A 16,973-nucleotide genomic window follows, 5' to 3' on the forward strand; every position below is an offset into this window, starting at 1 on the left:
ATTCAGCTTTCCCCAAAACACACAAACAAAAGGAAAAAGCCAACTGCTCCCTGTAAGCGTGTTTACATTATCCCCTCCTTTTTTGTTTGTTAACACTACTTTCATACTTTTAAAGAAATGTTTACTGCGCAAGGCCTCACTAACCCACGCCAATTCTTCCTCCAAGTAAAAAAGCTTTGCTTCTGATTGATTCTAAATGGCCCTCTGCTTCCTCTGGCCATTGTTCCAAAGAGGGAGGAGTATACAAAAGCCCACAAGTTTGTTTGAGATTTCCGGGCTAAAACCACAAAGCTCATCTTTGCATCGACTCGCTGTCCAACAGAATTATTGCTCCTGCTGCTGTGCCTGACCCCAGACACTGAGGCACACGCTCTGGGAACTTAGCCTTTTGACTTCACAGAGTGCCCAAAGGACACTTGTTTTGAGTCCATGAATAGGTAATCAGTTCTCAGCCTCAGAGAACGACAGATTTTCTGCCATATCACAAGATTTGTATGCTGCGAGTTAACCATCTCCCAGCTCTGGCCAGGGGAAACAGCACGCAGTGCGACACATTCTGCGCTATGGGCAGGTGAGAAGCAGGAACTTGATTCACAAAAGATAAGCAGCAGTGCTCTTCAGCGTGAACGCGTACCATAAAAAAAAGTGTCAGGAAAAGTACAGAATTACTTTTGGAAACACACACAAGAGATGGATTAAGCATTCCTCTGGTTGTGCAAAATATGACTGCAATTAGGAAAATTAAAGTAGCTTGCCTAAATACTCAAATCCTGTGCTCCTGGAATTTATCTCTGTCCCCAAGGCCTATCCTATTTTGCAGCTTCAGCGGTTTTTAACACATGCTCTAAACAAAGTCCATTCCTACACAATCAACCAATTGCCAAGGCAGCAAGAGTTAATTACGCATAGCTCATGCCAAATGTTTAAGTCGTATCATAACAGACTGTCACAGGAAGACAATTAACACTTATTTGGCAGGGAAGATAGGATCTAGTGAAGGTGAGCGTAAAATCAGATTTTGAGGCTCTTCTTTCATTCCACTCTGAAGCAGCACAGGAGTGAATATTTTGCACATGACCTCAGAGGAGAAAGTAATTGTCAGATCTCCGTAATTTCGGAAAATATACTATCCTGTAGCAATGAGAAACCTGAGGAGAGAATAGAATTGTTGAAGTCGCATTATACTTGCTTCTTCCACAGCACATGCATTCCTTACCTTTATTTCAGAAAGCTGCATGACTTCTGGGAAGACTTCAATGCAGTTGGAGTGAGCAATTACAGTATGCATACGTCTGCAGTTCATGATGGTTGTTGGAATGGCTTTCAGCTTGTTCCCACTAATATCAATTTCCTCCAACTCTTCCAGCTTGGCCATTTTGCTATGAAAACAAGAGTTTTAGAATTTTTCTTTTAATAGACACACATATTTTATTCTGAAGTGGTGATAAGAGCAGTGGTTTTCATTATTTTAAGAAAGTTAAATTGCAGACTTTGATCCTTCTTCACAGCAGTGCCTGTCACCTCTCCTCACATCAGACGCTAACACAGTTGTGGAACAAAACGTGTGCTTCTTCTGTCACTGTTTTGTTAATGCTACTTTTCAAATGACTAATTCTGCTTACATTCCCCTTGCTCACCAGCTCACTTTCACTTTTTCCTCTTTTATTCCCCTTTCTTTCAACCCTAGTTTCTCACTTCAGCCGAAATTTTCCCCTCCACCTTCTGGCATCCCACTCAGCCCTTCCCCCTAATTCATCATCCGCCCTCCCCCTTGCTGTTGAAGCCCAGCTGCTCAGAACATCACACAAGGACAGAGATGTCTCTTCCTTTATTTATTGGCATCTCTTTTCCAAGGTTGTACCCCATCAGCTTTACAGCACATCTTACACTTGAAAGATTTCTGATTAAAAGAGAGTGAATTGAAAGTACAGAAATTGCTGCCAAGGCAGAATCTCCTTCTGAAGTGAGAGGATTTTTCCCTAGTGGAGTTTAGTCCACTTCCAGAGGACACTTCCAGACTGCTATGCTCACAAATCTCTTATAAGGAGAAACCCACCGGGTTTAAGCAAAGTGACCAAGCCAGAGAAAACAGAAGACCTCCTTGCTTGGCTTCAAAAGCATACTGCAGTGATGCTGTGTTGAAAAGAGTTGTCCAGTTGAAGAGTTTCAAGCGCAATCAAAACCACACGTAGCACTCCCTTGTCTGTGTAATGCAAGAGAGGGTAGCAACATGCAAGAGGGCGTCGCAGGTGAATCCACTCGCTGCAGTATCACTACATTCAAATACAGCCTGTGCCACCTCATTTCTGTGCAATTTAGTTCTCGCTGCGAAAATGTTTCATGATGCCCACCCGCTGGTGGGCCAGAGGCAGTGAAACTAGTTACTTACCTCGCAGGGAAGCTCTGTAGGCGATTGTAAGCCATGTGCAAGATTTTCAGGTGTGGATGGCCTGTTAACAAGGGTACGCATTTATCTGTGAGGTTGTTATTGGTCAAATACAACTCCTGCAAGATGCTATGGGTTTCTTCAGAAAGAGCGGCTGGAGGAAGCATTTCCAGTTTGTTGGCAGAGGCATTAAGAAATCTCAGGCTGCAAAGAGAAGTTGGATAAGGGAGTTCAGTGAAACATCCTGCAGGCTTTGTCTAGAAGTATAAATAAAATCTCTATTTTTAAGAGTTAAGATAGTTATAAAGCAAAGGTCAAAAGCAACAAGTTCACAACAACCGACAGAAAGTCCAAAAGTCTAGCATTATACGAACAAAACTTCTGTCACATTTTTAAATGAACACATTTCCACAAACAAAACATCAGCATGGTGTGTACATCAAAATGCCTCTATTCCCTTACCAAGACCTCATTACCTCCAACACTACTACAGACGCACCTACAGGTAAGAGCAATAACAAACCACATCATTTCCATATTCATTCCACATAAAAATGAATTGTGAATTCATCATCAACGAACCATGGGAGTATAGCTGCCCTTCAAGTGACTAAAAGAAGTCATTGGTAAAAAGGCCAGCCAGTTTTTCGGTCTTTTAAATACTGGCTGGGGTACAGACAGTATTTTGTTTAAACCTGCAGGCCTGAAAGTAATTATAAAATATGAAAAAGTACTCTTTGAATATTTGGATAACTAAAGATGCACCAATCACAAAAAAAGACCCCTGAGACCAAGCAGTAATTTGCCTTTTAGATTTTAAGGGAAGACAGTGCTAATAGTAAATTAAATTAAAGAAGTTACATGCTTGCTGATATATGCAGCAAGACAGAGAGCTCCTGAGAGTCCTTCCCCTACTCCCCAAATAGCAGAAGCCCTTTGTCAATATTTTCTGCAGTCCCACCACAAGCAGCAAGGACTGAAGCAGTACAGAAATGAAGTTTTTCTTTCTCCCTCAAAGGGCTTTTTCCAGGATGGCAACAAGACCCGTAGAGGTATAACCACTGCCCACTCCTGCCAGTCAAGCTCTGCAGGCAGAGGCTTCATGCTTCTTTAGGGGAGTTTGGTGATCACAGCAGCACTGGAGGAATACACACAGGCACAAGCAATTCCAAAGAAATGGAAAAATAAGGCTCTTTATCCTTTAGTAACCAACTCTGGCATGACCATGCCTTTTCAACAGAAATAAGACCTCTCTCTTCCTTCCTTCCCTTTTCAGAAAAGGCTGCCTTGGAGAACTCACGATACAGAAGTGTGTGCCTGCCAGTCTGCAGTGACCGCGTTCAATCCAGGCTGTACTGCTGCTACCAACTAATGGGAGCGGGCAGCTGCAACAGGCAAAGCTACATTCAAGAAACAAGACTCAGCAATGAGCTGGCTCAAGCCTATAAAACCACTGATCAGGACACAAAAGGTAGGTGTGCTCCTGTCATTGATCTTAAGAGAAAGGGATAAAATATTGATAGCTTCTCCCAGGCATGCAGGAATCCACACTGACCTTTAAGGTCTATTAATGAATGAAATGGATTTGCAAGAGTTGCATCTGGTTGAAACTTGCTCAGCAGCAAATAAGGGTCAGACATGCTACAGAGGAGTCACGTGGAATGCCAAAGGATTAAAAAAAACACTATTTCCATTAGAAGCAAAAATCTCTCAGCACTGCACAGAACTGAAACTAGGTTAGCTGTTTTACAGAGTCGTTCACTTCGGAGAACACACAGTTTAATCCTCAGGCTCACTCATTATTCACAAGGGTGGTAAAACTCCAGAGGAGGAAGGGAGGAGAGGGAGGATTAACACAGAAAAGGGAATAGGCAGCTGAAAGGATTTAAAAAATTATTTATTTATTCTAAAAAGATGCTGCTTAATTTCACCCTTTAGCTATAAACTAAAAATATATTAAGCTCATTCAAAGTGGGATTACTAAACTAAAGCATACCACATCAACAGTTCCTGTACTTAATTAAACACCAGCAAGCACACCTATTGCTAAAGTACACACAACTATTACTTTGGCAACTTCGGTCTAATATGCATGATAGACTTCTTTCTCTCCACAAAAAAGGCACTTCAATTAACATTAAACCCACAGTGTATTTTGTGCCACTCATTACAAAATGGTCATCTTCAACTCAGCCTAGAAAGGCTTAAGTAATAAAAAGATTTAAGGCTGCTGCGAAAAGTGAACTTTCACAGGAATACGATGGGGATGAGGAAGTGGCAGCAAAACATCCCCCAGGAAAGGGCATGTTCTGCTTCCTGAAGAGGAATCTGTATTTTACTTATGTTCTTGCAAGCTGCAGCAGAATAACCTGGAGTGTTTCACAGGTACCTTCTTTTAATAACCAAATGGAGACAAACAGATAACCTAGAGAGCATCCTATGGCTATGAAGTTCAGAAGAATGTTACGCTTGCTCAAGTACAGCTAGCCCAAAACACAGCTGAAAGCTTCAAGTAAGAAAAAGTACATTGCTCTGATAAAGCTGAAATTAATAGTCTACTATACTGAAGCCATTTTAAGTTCAAAAGAAAAATCAAACAAAAGCTCTTCTGTTTTTAATAAATTTTCAACATTGGTGGAATATAACAAGAAATTTCAAGCTGTTCCCTCACTGGTATTAAAAGTGGCCGGAATCTGCACATTCCTGCCAAAAAATAAGTTTTGATGCATGTATTTTCCAATGGGGAAAGGAGAAAGGAGAGTTGTTGCTCTATACACCCCCACCCTTTTGCCAAATCCTCCAGAGGGTGATATGACAACACTGGAAATAAATCCCCATCATCCTGACCTACAGCCTAGTGCCTTGATGTGAACAAGGTTTAGGTCGCTAGCAAAATCTTGCCAACAGTCTAAAATGGGAACCCTGTGGTACCCCATACATAACAACTCACAGCTTGGTAGCACTCAACGGTCAGGTTCAGTATAATCACATACTAATCTCTGTCTGTAGCTGACATAACTGGAATTAAATTAACTTTTTAGAAAAGAGCATGCCACTTATTTACATGTTCTTTTTGACCAGCTGTTATACTAAAATGGTAAAAACATTATGAAACGATAATTCTTTCAAGATATTCTTTGGATTTAAAAAAAAAGGGGGGGATAACACTATTCTCTGGGCAGAGAACAGAATGAACCAGCAGATTGCTTCTGCCAAAGCTTTGCCAATTCTGTGCTATAATCTTATGTCCAAAACCAAAAAAATAATAAAAAATAAATCTGCACTTACCAATCAGGTTTTCCCTCACAAAGATTTAACACAAGTCCTCCTTCAGGTTATTTCCACTCCCCTGTTTCTTCATCGTCGTGCAGCGTGCCAGCTGCTACCTTAGAAGGCACATCTTACAAATGCCCTCCAGAGGAATGGAAATTTACTTGGGCACAACTGTTCTCATCTCTCTTGTGCACGGACATAAACTGATTCATGTTCCTTGAAGATATCCCACTCATATTGCTTATCAGATGGAAGCAGAATGTCAAGTATTAAAGCTCAGTCCAAAATTAATTGTTTCCCTTTCCAATTCCACCCACACACTATACCACAAGCTCATGAAAAAAAAGTATAGCATCACTACAAAAACCTGAATTCAGCAGCCTGCGCACATACCAGAGTATAATACAGTGAGGAGAGCATGAATTAACACGTACTAAAAGAGTGTTGGAGATTAAGAAAGAAATGAAGGTGCTGGCAGGGAGATGCCAGAATTCTTCAACTTTGACAAGGTGCAAATTCTCCTCTGGGGTAATAATATCAACATTGATCTCCGTCCGGAATAAGTCACCTTCGGTTTTATGGCATATTAAAGTACAATCCCTTGCTGGGTTTAACTTCTCCAAGAGACAAAATAGAAAAAAACCCCACTGTCCCAAAGAATAGGCTAGAATCAAGGACATGGATTTAATTCAACAAAACAGACCTAATATGCAGTCACATACATTCTGTATTTAAACCCAGAGGATTCTGGTCTCAATTTGAACTTCCAAAAGCAGAGGAAGAAAATCTTCTACTGAAAACTGCAAAAAGGTTCAAAATTTTTTTAGCACCAATGCCTACCTCTAGCACACACAAAAGCTGATTATAGACAATTGTGAGAATACAGCATCTCCTAATTCCTCACTGTCTTCTGAGGTAGCTTGGCAAACTTGGCTTGCTGGTAAGACACAGCCACCACTGAAAAATGTATGTCCTCCAAAAAGCTGAGGAACGTTCAATATTAAAAGGAGCAACACAGACAACTGCATCCAATGGCAAAGCAGCAGCAAATCAAAACCACTGTGCTTAGCTTCAGATATGCAGAGAAATCAAGATCTTCAGTTTGGCCTGTGCCCCAAGATCTCCATCAGCACAGAGCAATCAAAATACAAAATTTCTTCTTCAGTCCCTTCTGCAGAGACATGCCCTCAATTTCTGATCGCCTAATCCTAAAATAATTTATGATTGTGGTAGCAGGTGTGTGAGGAAGAATCTTGTAAGATAAGCATGTCTGGGGGGGATAAGAAAGAGAAAAAAAAAAATCAAAGCAGTTTTACCAGCCCATGCAAAAGAGGGTATTTCTTTCCCCTTTAAAAAAATAAAAAAATAAATGAAAGGACGGAAACATTCAAGTGAATCCCCTTCCTGTTGATTGACTGCCAAAAAAACCACTTTGCTGCTGTCTCCTCAGCTCTTGCTTTCTAACCTATCTTTAGCTGTTCCATTAACTGGGATTTCCCCAGTTTCTTATGTATCTGCTTGCAATCCCTAACCTACCAGCAGAGAAACAAACGTGGCTAAATATTTGTGCTACAAAAGTACGTGCATCAAACACTCAAATAGCTCTTTGCATTCATTTGACTTTGTTTCCTTCCTCACTTCACTCCTGCATCCACAACAGGACTGAATACTTGCATCAAAAAGAAGGAGCCACAGTGGGTGGAAATGGCAAATAGCAAACAAGAGCAAGTTTAACTGTGTCACCTTCCAGAACTCCAGAAAAAAGAAATAAAAAACCAAACAAATTAAATAAAATCAAAACAAACAAAGAGAAAATCAGAACAGATAAAACAGCAGAACAAAGCTGAAAACAAGCATCATGCAGACAAGAGCCTAGATGGGCTCTGAATAGCTGACACTGGCTTAGCCACCACAGCTGGCCACTACCAGACACTACAAAACAAAGCCCAGGGTTTAAGTTGTGCACATCACAGCTACGCATCTTCACAGAACTGCTTTAGGCAGTCCAATGGCTGTTTTAAGGCTTTATACTGAAAGCATTCATACTGACTGGAAAGGAAACTTCGGCAAGAGGCAAACCCTCACCCTTCACCATTGTGTCTCCATTTTTAAAATCCTGTGACCACTGCCACTGCTTTTCTACCATGCACAGCTTAAGTTCTTGAATGCTTGCTCATCTTATCCAAAGAGCATTTTGTACAACAGTTTTCATGCCATTAAATGGTAGTTTGCTGCAAGCTGGTCAAGAAAGGCAGTAAAAAGTCTGTACGAGAATCAGAACCAGAAAGGCATCACAACAGATGAAGCAGTGGATAGAAATGAAAGGCTGCAGAAATGCAGGTGTACAAAGAAAGGTTCAGGACTCAGCTTAGGAGCTTTCCCCATCAGCTGTAGCAGTTGCATGAATTCTTTGTTTTTGCAGCATCTGGTAATGAGAAATGAAGAGATTATCTGGCTGCCTCTGCGGTGCTCATATTGCCAAGAAAATCCCCACCCTACAAGAGAAATCCTTGCTAACATGATCAAGATGTGCGTACTTTCAGTGCAATAAACAGAACCAAGTTCTGTCTTGGTCAGAGAAATGTTTCATAGGCTAGTCCTCAATTTCTCCTCGAGTAACAGTATAAAATAGAAAATTAATTAAAAAGCAGAACAAAAAAATATCCCTAAGTTACACTCTTCAGCAGAGAATGATACCTTTCATTGGTTTTTGAAGGATTAAGACAGAAAAGCAATGATGGTTGATTCTTCTATGAAGAGAACAGAGGTTTTTCAGGATTTTCTCCTTTTTTGGTGAAAGTGATATTCTCTCTTCGTGCACCAATGCACCGATTTCCTTCCTTTCCTCAGATGTTCTAGATGTCAAAGCCCACCAGTGCTTGTGCTGAAGTTCGCCCAAGGCACTTCACACCCACTTCGTCAAATATTCAGGATTGAGAAGGAGAAAGCGTTTATAATTCACAGCATGAGACTTCATACCCAGACAAGATATCATCTGTCAGTTGCACAGACCCAAGTACCTTTCCAAAAAAATAAACTAATCTCTTCAAGGCTGCAAAAGGTAAGTCATTTTATGGAGAGATAAAGGTTCTGTAAGGTAAAGTGATTTGTCCAGCATTACATGCTGGGTAGAGACCATGGCAGACCACTCAGGAAACCCAGTTTTCTTGGCACGTCTGGCAGTACAGATTGCACTTCCCAGGGAATGCTTGGAGAAGAGAAGCATTTTACCTTTTTAAAACAAAACAAACCCCTGAACACCTTCCCCTGGCCCACACCCATTTCTGTTGACACTTTGCTGCTGTCGGTTGCAAACATTTGAAAACAAAATAAAGATGTTCCCTGTAGGAAATTCCCAACTTAAAACTCGGACATTGTGCACTAATACACACAGCTGTTTTCCTTCAGAGTTATCACTTTTGCAGCAGTCATAGGAGCACCAGCATGGACAAGCTGTTTGCAAGCCACGTCATCTAAACCAGCAAACGGATAGGGAACAAGGGGGGAACCCCACCCAAGACCACTGCTTCCATTATCATCACAAGCAAGGGAGGCTGCAATGATGATGAGATGCCAGAATGGGTAAATTCTGTTCCTCTCCTGCAATGGTCCATGACTTTGTTAATACCCATAGAAGACTCTGAGCTACAACCTGTTTTTCATAGAAGTTTTACAAAATTATTTCTCTCTGTGTTTTCAAAGGTGCCAGTAGTTTTCGGAAACCTACTTAGAGGTTTCTTTCCTTTCCAAGTTAACACATAGGAATTTAAACCTGCGACCTGTAAATAGCATTTTTTTTTTAACCCAATTTTGCAACTTCCCATAAAAAAAGCTTTTGACAAGGTTTCATTTCTGAAGTTCATACAATCTCTAATGTACAATAATTTAAAAAGTCATCCACAAGACAATTATAGCTGCTGATGTGAAACATCCTTGCCACATGAACAGCCTATGAATTTCACCACTTTTAAACATAAATGTGCCAGACAATCGCAATTATTACAGTAGTAACATTGCAGAGTTTCAATGTCTTGACTGCACTTTTATGTAAAGTCTCAACCGAAACAGTAAATTAACATCAGAATAACTTTGGTGATAATCAATTTATTCCAAAGGTAGTACCCTACACAGACTTGGATGTGGACAGGTATGCAATAGGGTTGTTTAAAAAAAAAATAAAAAAAAAATCAAAGTACAAAAATTATTTTAAGTGTTCTTTAAAGCAAATCAAGGCTGAGATGTCATGTTGGTTTCAAAAACCAAAACCCTGTCCTAGTAAAGTTCACCTTTTAAAAGGTAACTTTTAACCTAAATGATCAATTCCTTAGAACGTTACTGTTCAAGAGTAAGTCAGTTAAGAGTTTATTTAGAAACCACCTCAACCACCAACCTAATTCTCCTATTCCCAGTGCTGCGAATCCCAGGAAATCAAACTAGAGGTTCATGACAGAATGAACAACAGTATAAAAGGTTTCGCAATTCTCTTAATTGGGTGAGGAGCTGTGACAGTGAGATCACCACTACTTTTGCTTCTCCACCTCTCAAGAAACCCAGGAGCTATGCATTCCTTTTGTCACAGCTAGGATCAGAAATAAAACCCCACAGCACACAATCTCACTGTCTGTTAAATTATGCATGGGTTGAGCACTCAGAAATCCCATGACTATATGTGGAAACGCAGAGGTGCAAGGAACACTGACACCAAGGGGAACTAACCCATCCGCCATCCCCAGACTATGCTACCAACCTCCCAGCCGCTTTACAAGATATGTTCAGTCAGGAAGAAAGATTAGGAAGACTGTGAGACTAAAGCAGCAGCATAAAAATAAGAATCCAGAAAGCAGATCAAGTGGTGACACCAACTAAATTAGCGACAAACATTCAAAAAGCATAAAAAAATTCACAAAGCAAAGAGAGGGGAATAACTGAGTTATTCTGACAGCCTTATGCACAGATTTTGTTTTATTTGACAGGTATAAATAAGTTCTATTCTCTGACTGAAGGGGAAAAAAAAAAGCTTTCACACTCCATCAAACAAGCCTAAGAAATATGTATTTAAAGAAACTGCCACTAACCCATCTGAGCGTATGTAGTAAAAAATAGCATGTGCTTCACTTTACAGCTAGATTTCAAGGAGTAGGTGTTCAGCAGGAGCTTGGTGGGGAAAAAGAAGAAACCATATAAGGCAACAAAACCAGAATAAAAAGAATGTGTTTTGGTGAGTTGGGCAGACATCTGTTCTTACCACATAAGGCTTGGGAACTTTCAAATTAGGGGAACCTCAGATTACCCTTTCATCTAGGAAGTAACACACAAAGCAAGGTTCCTCACATGCAAGCTGAGATCAAATTTCATTACATTTACCTGTCTGCTTTCAAAAGCAGGTTAGATGGCAGTTCAAGGAGCTGGTTGTGTTGCACGTCCAGGACCTCCACTTGCATTCGCTCGAGCCGATCTGGTAGCCTTCCTAACATGTTATGTCCTGCCAGCAGCTTACGCAAGCTACTATTGTAAAACAACCTTAGAAAAACAAAACACACCAAAAATGAGAAAAATATAAACTGAAGAGATGCTTTGAGAATTTAGGTGCACTACCACAGATCATTACAAAGAACGTGATTCAGCCAACTGATCGTCAGACATGGTATTAATTACGCATGGATCCAAGAATGTCTTCCCACTCTCCACCAACTTCTTGAAAAGGTTGTTCAGAGACAGGGAAGGAGGTTTAAGCATGATTCAGGAGTCAAAGTAGTGAGACAGGGTTATCTTATTGCACTGTATTAAACATGAATATAGAAGCACGACAGTGAAGGAGGTAATTGCTAACAATGGCTGCAGAAAACTGCACATGTGGGATCCCCCTAGCTAATGGAAGAACTTCAGAAGTGTAGGTGAAATCACCAGTCACCTCACAAGCTTCATAGTGCTCTATTCATCATCTGCTGACTCATAATCCAGTGCAATTCCCCACCCCCCCATTTTCCTTTTCTGTTAATACCAGACTAACATAAAGCCTCCTTTCCAGTTCTACAGTGAATGAAATTTATCTAATCGGCTTTACTTTCTTGAGCTTTTACAAGTGATAGATGACCTGGAGTCCCATCCCCCTGCTCCATTTTTTGGGGGGCTGGGGGAGAAGGGGAGGGCTGAAGAGGGCAACATAAAGAGACAAGAACAAACAGCTGTTTTGATCAAATAGTAAAGCTAAAATTTGCAGTATAAAAAAACGCAATAAGGAGTTTAAAATCTGCGCCTAAAGACCTCAAAAATGGAGCAACTCTCAATTTTGAACGGGAACCACTTTCAGCAACTTAAGAAAAAAAGATTATTATTCATATGCTGCCTTGTCTTACATTCCCGCTGCCGTACTGCTTAATCTGGTGAGCCTGTGCATCATACTGACCTGCTTCAATCAAAGTCTCTCAAATTACTCAGCATTAAAGCAAAAATCTTCTTCCCTCTGTTACAATGACCCAAATACACATAAAGAGCCTCCTTGCCCCTTTCCTACAACACATCAGGTCATCGGATTATTGTGCCAAAATAATCAATGAAGTATGCTGAGTATTTTTCCCTTGACAGATATAGTCATACTCTGTATCTGTGTGCCAGCGTTAACAGTTATCTCAGTTGGCTGGATTGTCTGCGTTATGACCATGAATACGAGTCAACAGCCAGCCGTATCATTCCAGAAGGCTGAACACAGGGTGAAAAGACTTACCATAACAGTGATAAGTGTATCTATTATGTTTTTGCCATTTAACCATTTTTGTTTCACTCCACTTTTAGGTGGAAATCTCTCTCAGTTATGGATACGCCTTTCTATTCTATTTCGTTTCCTAATCAACACTGGCCAGTATCATCAACACCGGCCAGTATCATCAACACCAAACATCACAGGGAAAAGCAGAATTGGTTGACAAAGTCTCCAAAAAGATTTATCACATTGGGGAATTTTTTTGGATGGGTGGGGGCAGTGCCATTTTAAAATAAAAACCATTCAAATCATGGCAAAACCCTTAGGAATTAGCTTTTCCATGAAAATATATTTTATAAATAATCAAGAAGAACTGAGTAAGTCTTTGGGGTATTTTTTGTTTGTTTTTTTTTCTCTTATTTTCCAAGTTACACAAGCACCAAAGGAACTGGGCTGCCTGAAGAGAGACTGAACCACCAGCATTTAACTAAGCAAGCTCCTGATGAGCCTGGAAACCTAGTTCTCAAGCTTGGTGGGGAAACAAGGATGCTGGGACTGCTCTTTGCTATGGGCAGCTTTCCCACTTGCCCAACTCCCACTGGAAGTTTTGATGGGATCAAAAAGTTCTAAGGACAAGCACATCGCCCAGCATCAGCATCTTCTGAGAAAACAAGGTTTGGTGAATGCATTCAACCAATTCCTTTAGTAAGCAACTGTTTGAGAAAACACAATGTTGAATACAAATAGATCTTTTTAAAAAACAGACAAAAAGGAACACAAATGCATACAGACATCTGTCCACCGGTGGCAGCAAGGTCATTTTGGCAACTCTTAATTGAAGCATTTCCATTTTCTTTGGGAAATCTTTGGCAAGATCAGTTTTATGACAATGAATTTGTCCTGCATAGCTACGACTAAGTACCTTTTTTGTTATTTTTCAGTACTTTTAAAGCAAAAATAGCTGCATTACAGCCCAGTGTGCACTGTTCCCGTTCTCTTTAAGTGAGACAAACATTAGGACACGGTCCTCTATCTCAAATGCTTCAATTTTTTGTCTTCAAGGATTGTTTTTGCGTTACAAGAGGCGAACACACATAACATCAACTGTAGTTTGTTTAGATTAGATGAAGCCTTCAGCCTTCCAGGAAACTGCTGGTCAGCCAAGGCTTGAATATTTGTGGTTAGAGTTGCAAGCATCCTCCTAGGAGAGTCCTGCTCTCTCACTTCGCAGGTTTTCAGAGTGCTATTCTATGTAGAAGGATAAGCACACAGCAGTGCACATGAACACACTTACTGGGCACTACCTATTTGCCTGATATTTAACAGTAGGTCTATACGCTTGAGCCATTTGCATTTGAATCCAGACCCGAATTTCCCTAAAGTTTAACAGACCTTCAAAGCCTGTGTTTTGAACTGGGCCTTAAACTGAGATGACTTATGAGGAGCTAAACTATCTAGACACATACTACAAAGAAGAGCTTTCAAAGATAAGCTGTTTCCTGGGGTTAATGATAAGATGGCAGGAGAGACAACTGGGATGTTGACTGTACCTAATTTCAGCTAATCATTAATCTCCCAAAGATATCTGGTATGCCTTGATAGTCCTTGCTGTTATGAAGTGCAAATGAAAGGCAAATGAACTTTTGCTCCCCCCCCCACCCTGAGTAGGCGCAGTTTCACTTTGTGTGAAAGAACAGTGGGATTAACAGTCTGTATATTAGCGCATTAGTTTGCTCGATAAATCTCCTTACATCTTTTTCTGCCCACATTTCTGAAATCTATTCTCTTCCCATTTCTGACACTAAAACTGCCAGTTTACACCATATGGCACATTCATCTGACCCAGACAAAACTATCCTTTTTGGTTTCTGATGCTCTTCTGTGCTGTACAGCTCTGTAAGGAAAATATTTAATAGCTCATCATGTACTAGCTGTCTGCAATCTTCAATGGCTCTGCACATCCCCATGCAATTTCACTCTTTGTGTCTAGTACGTTTTCGCTCCTTCACAAGACCTCTTTCGAAGGGTACAGAGCAGCCAAGAATGACAGCTCTCTTCCAGTGAGGTCAGGGACTTAAACATTCTCAATACCAGCACCTGACCAGCATACTCACCTGGAACAGGTCTCTCCAGAAAAAAACCCTAGTAAGAGCGCCATTCATTATATAAACTCAGTTCCTATTTTCATTCCTGTTCACTTGCTTTCCTATAATTTGTATTTATCAATTTTAAGTTTAGATTCCTGGAAAAGAGATCATCTTTGTAGTGAAGGTAATTGCTCTAATTGCAGGAGTTTGCTTGCTTGATGAGGTTCTACCTTCTCCTCTCAACCCTTTTTCACTCAAACAGGGCTGTGAACTGGAGTCTCTAGGCACCACTGAAACTAAATTACAAGTTCTGGATGTCTAAACTGTCATGCAAAGTTATGGCTGTAAATATTTAATATTCAGTATTAAAAATGAAGGGCTTTCCTGCCTGAACAGCCACATGAACAGCTTCAAAACTTCCACCTGAAGTTCAAAGGCACTGCTTTCTCTGCATGAAAGTAAAAGAAGAAAGGCTGGGTGGAAGCTTGAGGCATGGTGACACCCCACAAGGTAAAAATAAAATCAAGCAAAAGATAAAACGGGCCTGACAGTCACTGGAACAAGCTAAACACTGAATCAGCAATTATTTCTGAATTGCTTATCCTGTTCCACATCGTGCAACTGGTCTGCAAGACTCACCGGGCAGGCAGCTCACGTATCTGATTGTGGCCTACATCCAACACTTCCAGTTTCCTGCTGTCACATACCCACTCAGGCAGGTTTTCCAGGTGATTTCTGTGAATAAAGAAGACAAAGAGGTGTAACTAAACGATAATCGAGATGTAAAGGCTATTAAGAATACAGCCTCAAGAGAGATACAGAAACCTGCAGGAAATAAATGTGCTACATAATGCATTTCCTATGAGATTGTATCGCCCCTCCTCCTAGGGCACTACGACTGCAGTAAGGTCCTGAGTGAGGGGGCACGAAAGTTAACAGCATTATTATCTCCCTAGATGTGCAGCCACTAAGAAAATGGAAAAAGCTGCTTCCCAATTATCTCGGAAGAAGTATTATGAGTATCAAAGTATCAAGGATGAAGGAGTCTCTCCATGGAGAAGAAAATTTGCGAGATACTCCCCAGAAGATATTCACACCCTACACAGTTGAAACACACCTCCTCGATCCCCCATAAATTCAATCTTGAAGCCCACTCTACCACTCTTCAGCCATCTCACTGAATAAAACAAAATTTTTTTTGCATATCTTTAAAGACAAGCATTTTGCTTCTCTTGCATTTGTCTTCACAGAAATTGTCCCTTGTAAAAATTAAGTTCTCAGAGGTAAGTTTTTCCAAATATTGCGCTGAAAACATGCAGCTAGGCACAGTGGGGCACCCATGTATCCTGCCTTAAAGACAAAAATTAGCAGCACAAAATGCATGGAGGAGACTGTGTGCATGTGCATTCATATATCCACTACTTCAGCTAGCATACACAGAGGCAAAACTGGTCAGACTTGAAGTTCAGGAATAGGACCCTTAGACAGCATGAACATAAATCAATATTCATGCTCATTCATGTACTTGTATCCTTTAGTTTATTCGTGCAATAGCCTTTAACCAAAATATGCGATAGCAACCCAGCCCCTCAGATAGCTTCCTTCTCAATCTCAGATGGATTTCCCAAATTCCAAGTGAGCCAAGAAGCTAAAGACCCTGCCCATTTAGCATTTAGTTACAATGCCATCACTGAACTGAGGCACAAAAATGGGTTTGTGATCAAAATCATGTATTCTGCAATTTCATTTACAGCTAAATGGAGAACACAGCTTTACAAAGAATGCTTTTCAAAAAATCACACTTTTTTAGTCACACCTGTGTGTTACATTTAGGTGTGCAACAGGAATAAATCATGGTTGATGAAACTTTGAAGTTGATGGCCACTTGCCCAGGTTAACTCACTAATTGTTACAATCACCCTCAACAGCTTACAAGTGCTTTAAGCAGGCTTTTTAATGAATGAGATTATCACTTCAACATGCAGATGGGCAATTCCTTAAATGAGATGGGCATTAAGCACATCTATAAAGTGTTTTCTTAACTCAGTCCTTAAATTGTAAGCCAAACTAAAACATACTCTTTTCAATTTTTTTCCTTATCCCACCTCCCTCATTAAGGTGAGATTTACACACGCATTCAAATGGTGACTGCAGACATCCCGGCACAGCCAGGACTGCAGAGAACAACCACAAGCTTCTGGAGCTGCTGAACTGATGAGTAAACTACCAAACCGTCACCTATGCTGGGCTTGTGACACAGACATATCCAGAAAGGAACTTCTGTACATATCTCATATTGGCGCACATTCAAATCACTGTGTTATACCTCTATAAGATAGGAAATCTTTAAGTCAGGGATATAAAGGCATATTTTGCTTTTAGTACTCCAAAAATTTAAAAAGTGAATCTATAAAAAGGAAACAGGGAAGAACCAGACAGTAGAAAAAAGCCCGTCCCCTCTTGACTCTGAAAATCAGTCTTCTCATATCTTGAGGTCCAATTCCTGCCCCCACTCGCTCCCAGTAGA

At 40.5% G+C, this 16,973-nt stretch overlaps 1 protein-coding gene across 1 annotated transcript in view; it reads right to left on the reverse strand.

Annotated features, from left to right (window-relative positions):
• The window catches only part of PHLPP1 (PH domain and leucine rich repeat protein phosphatase 1), a 141,184-nt gene that overhangs the window by 14,930 nt on the left and 109,281 nt on the right, over positions 1-16,973 (reverse strand). The window contains exons 9-12 of the mRNA XM_074576106.1: positions 15,086-15,181; positions 11,024-11,179; positions 2,390-2,590; positions 1,217-1,379 (exon numbers count right to left, since the gene is read on the reverse strand). Of these exons, the coding sequence (XP_074432207.1) occupies positions 1,217-1,379; positions 2,390-2,590; positions 11,024-11,179; positions 15,086-15,181 (616 nt within the window). The remainder of the gene's footprint in view (positions 1-1,216; positions 1,380-2,389; positions 2,591-11,023; positions 11,180-15,085; positions 15,182-16,973) is intronic.

This window comes from Larus michahellis, chromosome 2 (genome assembly GCF_964199755.1).
Source record: "Larus michahellis chromosome 2, bLarMic1.1, whole genome shotgun sequence".
Lineage (NCBI taxonomy): Eukaryota > Metazoa > Chordata > Aves > Charadriiformes > Laridae > Larus > Larus michahellis.